The following is an 8838-nucleotide window of genomic DNA, read 5'->3' as shown; positions in this document are numbered from 1 at the left end:
GAACGTTCTCTGAGAGGCCTAGGCAGGAGCAAGGTCAGCCTGCGGGTGTGACTGGGCTCATCTGGAACCATGTGGGAAGCCATGTCGACACAATGGAAAACAGGTGGGGAGAGTGGGAGTCAGCTCCCTAGAACCCAGCACTCTGATTAGGGGACCAGGGCTGGGGAAGAGCACAGAGGAGACACTCACGGCAACCAAAGGAGGTGCCCTGGACATGGCTGACCTGCGGGGACAGTACCGTCTCCCATTGCATTTCAGACCAGGCTAAACTTGTCTACCACTGCCCAGGGAGCCACAGGAGCTTACTTTTTTTTTTTTTTTTCAAACATTTTAATAAAATTAACAAATAAATATTCTAAACCATACAGACTACAAGGATAAAGAGTAGAGGTCAGAGAGACAGTCTCCTCCGAGAAGAAGGACTCTGGTATGGAGCTGAGACTGCTAGCCTGGGGAGGGGCACGCGATGGCGGGAGGGGTTCTGGGCTATTGTAGTCTGTTCCTCTCTGGCCTAGAGAAGGCAAAGAACAAGAGGCCCTGGAGGAAGCAGCGATCCTCGGGAATAAGGGGAGAGCTAGCTTGTAGACAGACAGGGGAGGGGGCTTAGGGGCTGTGGGGGAGGGGAAGGAGTCTGTGGCCGTTCTTGGACCCGCAGGCACTCACTCACTCTCGGACGTAGACCCTGGTGCACACGACGTCATCTGCTGTCATGGTCTAGAAGGATAGAAGTAGTCAGTTGGTGAGGCACCTGGCACCTTGGCCTTAAAAGGAGCGGTTGAGAGGTCGACTGCTTTACTTCTAAGCCCAAACAGGCAAGGGCAAATACAAGAATGCCTGGGCATCATTGCTAGGGGTCAAGCAGAAACCCACTTCCTCCTGGGGTCCAGAGGCAGTCAGGGATAGCCCGCTGGAAAATGGTGGGCTCCTCTGGGCACAACTTCGGTTGCACAAAAAGGGTTAACATTTCCAACAGCCCCATCAGGAGGCCGAGGAGAATGCCACAGCTGCTTTTGAACCCGCTGGAGCCTGGCAGAGAAGGCCGAAGGAGCAGGGGTCTTGCAGGGGACTGGCTGGGGCAGGGCTCACCAGGATCAGCTCTCCATCATTGGTCAGTTCTCTGGTCCAGGAGGTCTTGGGGCCCTCTCCCTTCAGAAGCCTCTGCTCACACACCATTTTGTTTTCACTCTCCCATTTTACCAAACTCTGCAAGAGACCAGAGGCCACATGAGTTGGGCGCACAGTAAGGGCCGATGCAAACGAAAGGGAGACGAGCTAGACCCCTTTCCAGCACCTTCCTAGGAACTCCTTCGCGAGAGTAGAGAGTCTAGGGAAACTGGACACAGAAGCATGGCAAGGAGGTGCTGTGACAGGAAGGGACCCTCCCTGTTCCTCACCTTACAGGGTCTCCCGTCCACAGTCTGCTCCTCAAATTCCTCCCCAATCTTGAAGTTAATCTCTGTGGTTCGAACAGTGGTGGAGGTTTTGATGTAGAAAGAGTCATCCTCCTGTTTGATCTCTACTGTTGGCTTGGATGCTGCAGCCACAGCGATCTTCCTCAGCATCACATTCACCCCTGCAGGGAGAGAGGATTGGCCCCGTCACACCCTGCCGAGAGACAGCTGGAGCAGCCTCGCCGGAGCCCAGTTGGTAGTGGTGGTGGTGGTGGGGTAGGTGATGGGGGGGGGTAGGTGATGGGGGTGGGGATGGTGATAAGGGTGGCAGTGGTGAAACAGACTATATATAGGTTGAGGGAGAAGAGACAGAGAGGGGGAGGGGCAGAGCATACTACCTGGGCTATGGCCAGTAGTGGACAGGACTCACCAAGTCCCAGCCCACTCCTAGCATCCTTAGAGGAAGCTTCCCCCATGGGCCGCCTGGCCAGCATTCAGTTTACCTCACTGTGGTCTTTCACCACTGGGCTCGAGACCTGCTGAGGTAGGCTTATCAGCTTCTCCCACTTGCAGGGGAGACCAGGTTACTGTCCTCTCTGACCCAGGTATCTACCCTGTTTGGCATGAGGTTAGGTCCTCATTTGCACAATCTCTGCCCTCTCCAAAGTGAGGAGCCGATGCTCAGCTGAGGAAGATTCTTCTCTCTACAGAAAGCCAGAGGATCGGGGAGGAAGTTTCAGAAGCTGGGATACTCCCGGCTCCAGGCTGAGTAGCCTGAGCAGAGAGCTGAACCTTTTCCAGCTTCCGAGTCCTCAAATGGAGAGAGTAGAGCTTCCTCAAAGCGTCCTATGGCTCCGTGTCTAAGAACTACTTAAGATACACAAGGTCAAGTACACTTTCATGTTTTCTGAAAACATTATCATAGATAAAAGCAAATCAAATGAAAAAGCCAAGACCAAGGCGTGATGGGGCACACCTTTGATCCCAGCACTTGGGAGGCAGAGGAAGGTGGAGCTCGGAGGTTTTTTTTTCCCCCCCGAGACAGGGTTTCTCTGTGTAGTTTTGGTGCCTATTCTGGATCTCTCTCTCTCTGTGTAGAGCAGGCTGGCCTCGAACTCACAGAGATCCGCCTGGCTCTGCCTCCCGAGTACTGGGATTAAAGGCCGCCGCTGCCGCCGCCACCGCCACCGCCACCGCCGCCGCCACCACCACCACCACCACCAGGCCTGATCTCGGATTTTGAAGCCAGCCTGGTCTCCAGAGCAAGAGGACGGCCAAGGCTATATAGAGAACCCTGTCTCAAGAAAAATGAGGAAGGAAAGAAGGAAGGAAGGAAGGAAGGAAGGAAGGAAGGAAGGAAGGAAGGAAGAGCAAGAACATAGTGAAGCCCATTATTTCATGCACATAACATATGCAAATGAAAAAGAAAAAGCCAAAACTAGGTTTGGACAAAGTTCCCTGCGCCACTGGGGCTCCTGTAATATCCCCAGGTCTCCTTCAGAGGAATTCTCTGCTGTCCTGAGAAGAGGAAAGGGGAAGAAAAGGGTACTGTCCCCTCCCTCGCTCTGATGTCTCAAGCCCCAAGATCCTCTAGGCCTTCCCACCTCACCTCTGTGTATTCAGAGTCTGTGTCCTCACACACTTTCCCTTCCCTGCCCCCAGCTACGAAGAGGCCCGTGTGGATGGAGGACACCCTTCTGCTGGCACAACCAGAAGGTAGGGGCACCAACATGAGGCCCTCCCCATACCGCTCCACGCCTGTTAGTGAAGGAGAACCAACCCTCTAAAGGCACACCAGGGGGCAAGACACTCAAACTGCCTTGCCCCCACCCCCACCTCCTGGGAAGGAAACTGACTCTACACTCAGGCCCAAGGCTGACTCACCCAGTCTCAACAAAAAGACCTGCTCTGTTGGCCCTGACTACCATGGTGAGCCTGGAGCCTCCTCCTCAACATGGACCCTTGAACAGGACTGAGAAGTCCGCAGAGGCTGGGTTCAGAAGACAACTCCCTCCACCTAGTCCTGGGTGCCTGCGGAGCTGGGGGCCTGGCCCAGATGACCTTGGCTGACACAGGGCAGTTTGTGTAACAGGTCTGTTTTCAATCTGCCCCCTAGAAAGTCGCGTGGCTCTAAGAGACCCTGCAGGGAAGACAAACATTCTGAGGACAGATAATAGGGTTGGGCCTTTCGCTCCAGCTGGAACCTGGGGGTGACGCCAGGCTCCCACATCCACCGGGGCAAGTGTCCAGAATTCAGAGCAAATGGGGAGGAAATGGCAATAGATTTTCAGAAAAGAAAATTTCTACCCTTTGATCTTTAATTTCAGCAAGGGAGGAGCGAGAAAAATGGGTATGACTCTAAGAATCATTGCGGTTTAGCTGACACAAAGAACTAAGAGCACGGAAAGATGAGAACCGAGGCTCTACTGCCCTCACTACATTCCTTTCCCTTCCAGACTCACTCTCGGGTAGTCCCCCGCTCTTCCGAGGGTATCCCCTGCTTCCCAGCCCAACCGAGGTTCCTCTCCAGTCCAGAAATGGAAGGCATGCTGACCCTTAGGTTCTGGAGCTGTTCCCATTCCCGGGGGGGGCTAGCTCCACCTCTCCTCAGCTGTCTCTCCTATACCCTTAGGCCAGCCCCACCCTGGAGGGCAGCAGAAGGTGGACAGGGAAGGTCCGCAGGGCCGTCTGGGTGGATTCTGGGTTCCCACCCTTGTGGCTAACAGCCCAGCTGGGCGGGCTGGGCGCAGCGGGTCCCTGACTAGGAGGGACTTTCGGAAATGGGGAATGGTGTTTCACACGAGGACATTTGTTGAAATCTAAGAAAGTGGTAATTGTCCAGAGCGATTTGAGGGCTTTGGAGCCGCTTGCTGTAGGAAAATATTTGTCTCACAGGCAGGGGTAGGGTGGGGAGAACAGAGTGGAAAGCGCAAGTGGGGGAGGGTCCGGGAGCTAAAGCGGTGGACCACCTGGTGGGCGGAGCCAAGTGTGGGGGGTTATGGACCTGTCGCAGGGATTGGGTTACTGTTAGGGTACGTGGAAAGAGCTCGGAATGTCTCCTAGGGCTCCCTGCTTGGATCCTGGATTCTCAGAGCTGAGCCAGGTGCCCTAGCTGGTCAGCAGGTCAAGGCGCCGAGGCTAGCCACCCCCCACCACCCCCAGACTAACCTTGTGCTTCTGGTTTCTACTTGATTCACAGGCTCTGAGTCACCGTTGAAGCTGGCACTGGTGGGCGCCCAGCCTCAGAAAGTAGGATTTAAGAGTCCCGGGCCTGATGCCCCAGGACCCAGGGAATCTGGCACGCCCCTCTTCTGGGATGCAGACTCCCAGGCACCTACCCCCTGATTCGGCCTCCTTTTCTTTATGGCCTTCACTCCCTCGCCTCCAAGGACTCCAGCGCTCTTCTTGCCCCCTCCCCAGCCCTCGAAAACCTCCTTACCCAGAGCTTTGAGCAATTCCTCAAAGTTTTCCGATCGGATGATCTTCCAGTTGCCAGAAAAGTTAGGCATGGTGGCAGCGAGGTGGCTTTCTCTTTAGATCCTCAGCTGGAGCCCTGGACGCTGCGCCCTTTGCAGAATTAATCCTTCCACCCGGGTCCGAGCCGCGTGGAGGACAATTGCAAAGCCGCTGGGCGCCGGCGCTCTTGGCTTTTATACCCAGCTGGTGCATGAGGCGGCCCCGCCCCCGCCCCGCCTTCTACCCCACCTGGGGGCCCTGCGCTGTGGCCACCTCACCCCCATCCATTCCGAATCCCGCCCGTTTCTACAACTGTGGGTGGGTCTAGGGTTCTCTAAGGGCCAAGATACCCTTCTCCCGCATCAGTAGGCGGACGGGGAAGCGTCAGGAGGCAAGCACAGGGTTTGTGCCTCTGGCAAGAACAGGGCACGCCTTGCCTGGTCATGGATGCTCCGGTCTCACGGCCTACAGAGCGAACACAGGTCCCGTCTCGCCAGTTCCTACTAGCCCGCTACCAAACTCGGTGCCCTGGACAGCTCGGCGCCAGACAGGCATCTGGAGACCCCACTCGAGCAGGATCTGGGGCCCGGCAACTGGCTGTCGAACTCGGACCCCACTGGACCCTTGGAATTCAGGCGTTCCTTTGGGTGACTGGGAGGTGCCGCTCTGTCCCCTAGCCCCTGACTCAGCTCTGGGTTCGAGCAGTACCTGGGGACGCCTTAAGTGAGCACAAGGCAACTCATTCATTCCTCCCCAAGCACTGGACGGACAACGAAGGGTTAAGCCGGAGCCCCCGAGCGCGAGGCTAGGAGGGCAGAGGTCACAGCCAATCACTTGACACGACTCTTTATTAAAGAGCTTTCTCTGTGGCTCCGCTTCCCAGGCCCCCTGGGCCACAAGGAGGCGGAGGCGGACGTGGAGCCCCCTGTGCGCCACGATGCCATTGGGGTTGGGGGAAGGCTGGCTGCGCGGGGAGGGGGTGGGTCTGGACGTGAGATACCCCCATCCTGAGCTGAAAATGAGGCGGGCCTGGCCCCTCTGAGGGTGGTTATTAAGTGGGTGAAGCCCTAGTGGAAGGACCTAGAAGAGATCAGGAAGCAGAAAGGGCATGCGGGGCCTGGAGGCACGCGGGGGGACCTGAGGCCAGAGACAACGCTGTTCGGTGCGGGAGCGGGAAGTGCTCACCCTTGCTTCGGAGTCCTCCACCAGCCTCCCGGGATCCTCCCCGTATCCCCCCCAGGATCTCAAACAAGGTCCCCGCCTGGCCCCTCCTGGTCAGCGTGGCCAAGGTTAGACCCGGCGGGTGAACCGGGACTGGCAGGCTTTGGTGGGAATCCAATTGTAGCTGTGGACAGGGCCTGGAGGATTAACCTCAGCGCCAGGCCAGTGTCATGCGAGTCGGGCCTAGGTCGAGGCAATCCCCGAATAATGGGGTGTGGAAAACTTGAGAGCTTGAGGGAGGGAGGTTGCCTCTCATAAGGGCCTCTGGACCGCCCCCACCCCCACCCCACCCCACCCCACCCCCGCGCATCCATCACTACCCGGAAGGGAGTGAAACTCTTGGGCCTGAGTCTAAGACTCCAGATTTTAAAAGGGAGAGCTCACTGGGGGTGGAGGGGACGACACAGGGGGTATAGGCTTCTGGAAGAAAGGGCACCAGTTTCACCGCAGACGGCTGCAGAGGTGGGGAGAAAAGGGGACCCTGGGTAGCGCTCTGAGTACAGGTTGGAGCGCCCCCACTCTCCACCCCAGCGACGCCTTGCTGTGGGTACAATGAGGGGATTTTAGGTTCTGACAGTGAAATCCAGCTTATAGCCCAAGAAATGAGGAAAGGCCTGAGGAGGGAACAAGACGCCAGCTGTCCTCCCTAGTGTCCCTGCCTCTTCTGCCGGCCATTGTGTCCATCTCCACGGCTCCAGACTCGGGTGGCATTCCCCCTCGTGCAAGAGAAAAGGGCAAGGCAAGCCCTCTTTCCAGGAGCCTTGGGGACCTCACAGCCGGTCACCAGGATGAAGACACCTAGCCTAGGAAGGAGGCCTGGGATGGCAGTTCCGAGGAACACAGGGCAGGTGGACAGTCCCACAGAGGCTAGAGTCTGGAAGGAGCCCCCCAACCCCCGGGTGGGAGTGGAGCCCTGGGCCTACTCCCTACTCTTCATCCCCACCACCCCCTCCCCTAGCAACTGGCTGGGATTTCCAGAGACAGAAGTAAGACAAAGGGAAGTGGGACTGGGCGGGGAATTCTTTCCAGATGTGTTTGTGGTTTGGCAGCTTAGGGCCAGAGCTCCAGGCACCCCGACTTTGCCGAAGGAGAGCGAGGGTGGTGACAATATACCGACGGACTCGGGCTGGGGGGTTCAGCCTGCAGCAGCCCTTTCTTCCAGGGGAATAGCCGGGGTGTTTAGGTGAGCAGCTGGGAAGAGGAGACAGAGGGACGGGGCCTGGAAAGCGCTAGGAGGGCTAACAGGCGTGGATGGGGGGATGCAACCCGCAAGGGGCAGGGGCTAGGGCCCCAGAGCTGAGGAGCTGCAGCCAATAAGCGTTCCATGCCCAACTACTGGCTTTAATTTCCCACTGGGATCAATAAGGAAAGGAATTTCCCGGTGCCTCTGGCCTTTCAATTAGAACCAAATCTGCTGCAGCTCTGCCCCGTGACCCCACTCCATGATCACACCCCTCCTGGGGCTCCCTGTCCCATCAGGAGTTTGGAGACACGACAGGGAAGCAGAGGCAAGCTGAGGGCGGAGTGGGGGAAGAAACAGACAAGCTCAGGAGAGCGGAGGAACATTCTGGTGCTTTGTTCTTCCATTGCGCTGCTAGAAGGAAGGTGGTCTCAGGCTTGGAGCAGAGGACAGGGATGGGCTGAGATGGTAGCGAACAAGTGTAGGTAGGGCAGACTGTGTGCTGGAGGGCTGCAGTATGGGACTTGGAAAAGGAGACACTTCTGCCCTCTACACCCCTTCCCGGAGGCTGTGGAAGATAAGGAACCACCCAGTCCATCATGGAAGAGGCCAGGGTTGACTGGGGGATAGGAAAGTCACTAAATGCCCACACTCACCCCCACCAGGACTAGGAAGACTCTGGGCCAAGGTCAGTCCTGGTGGAGGACTGCACTCAGGGCAGTGTTACTGCCTCTCCTGGGCCAGTGTTTGTCGACCTGGACTTCCCAAGGCAAAGTCAGCCAGGCTGGGCTGGACACTTGTCCAGAGGTGGTGGTGGGGTTCTGCGCCACAAGAGAAGCTGTGCTTGGTTAGCCTCGGGTCTCCTGAGCCCTTGCACCCTGGGTTCCATTAGAGTCCTCCATGCAGAGACGACTCTTGTGCCTTCTGTCTCCCTGGCTTAGGGACCCAGCCTGTCATTGTAGCAGAATGGAGGGCAGTAGAGCCTCAGAGCTGAAAGACGGTCAGGGACCTAGGAAGGAAGCAACTCATCTCCCAGAAACATTTGGGTGCTGGGGGGAACTCTGAGAACTAGGAAAGGAGGAGAGAGGACCCTGAGAAACCCCATGCTAAGGGGAGGCTCCACCCAAAGACAGAGGATGCAATGACCTGCAGGGCCAGCCTGGGGTCTGGCAAAGGGAGGCAAGGAGGGCCAGGGGGCCAGCATAGGAGCCCATGAGGAAACAACAGCAAGGGCCCAGGCAGAAGGAGGGGCTACCCCAAGCCAGAAGAGGGTCTGTGCAGCATCTAGGCGGGGCCTCTGTTGTTCTTGGCTCTGCCATGCTTTTCCCAGCTCCAGCTGCCAACGCTCTCCTCAGGGCTGGGCTGGGCTGGGCTGGCTGAGCCAGGAAGACAGGAGGGTGGGGTAGGGATGCACTGGCTGAGGACGTGTCCAGACTGAGTCTCAGTCCCTTGCATGGAGACTGACCTGCAGTTACACTTGGGTTGGCTCTATGGTCTGGTTCCTAGTACTGTATCCATCTGCCACTAACACTGTCCTGCAGCCAGGGTAGAAAGGATGGGGCTACAGCCACGGGCAAGTTCAACAGGCAG

The 8838-nt window shown here is 57.3% G+C and overlaps 1 protein-coding gene across 1 annotated transcript; it reads right to left on the bottom strand.

Moving 5' to 3' along the window:
- Nucleotides 1–334: 334 nt before the first annotated feature.
- Nucleotides 335–5029, bottom strand: Crabp2 (cellular retinoic acid binding protein 2). The gene is made up of 4 exons (XM_028857647.2): nucleotides 4831–5029; nucleotides 1395–1573; nucleotides 1087–1203; nucleotides 335–714 (listed from the first exon to the last, which is right to left on the bottom strand). Exons 1-4 carry the CDS (start codon nucleotides 4898–4900, stop codon nucleotides 664–666), a joined length of 417 nt encoding a protein of 138 aa, XP_028713480.1. The 5' UTR covers nucleotides 4901–5029; the 3' UTR covers nucleotides 335–663.
- Between the last annotated feature and the right edge of the window lie 3809 nt (nucleotides 5030–8838).

The sequence above is a fragment of the Peromyscus leucopus genome, chromosome 6 (assembly GCF_004664715.2).
Source record: "Peromyscus leucopus breed LL Stock chromosome 6, UCI_PerLeu_2.1, whole genome shotgun sequence".
NCBI lineage: Eukaryota > Metazoa > Chordata > Mammalia > Rodentia > Cricetidae > Peromyscus > Peromyscus leucopus.
Note: the sequence above shows the minus strand (reverse complement) of the source record. Positions and strands in the feature narration are given on the sequence as shown.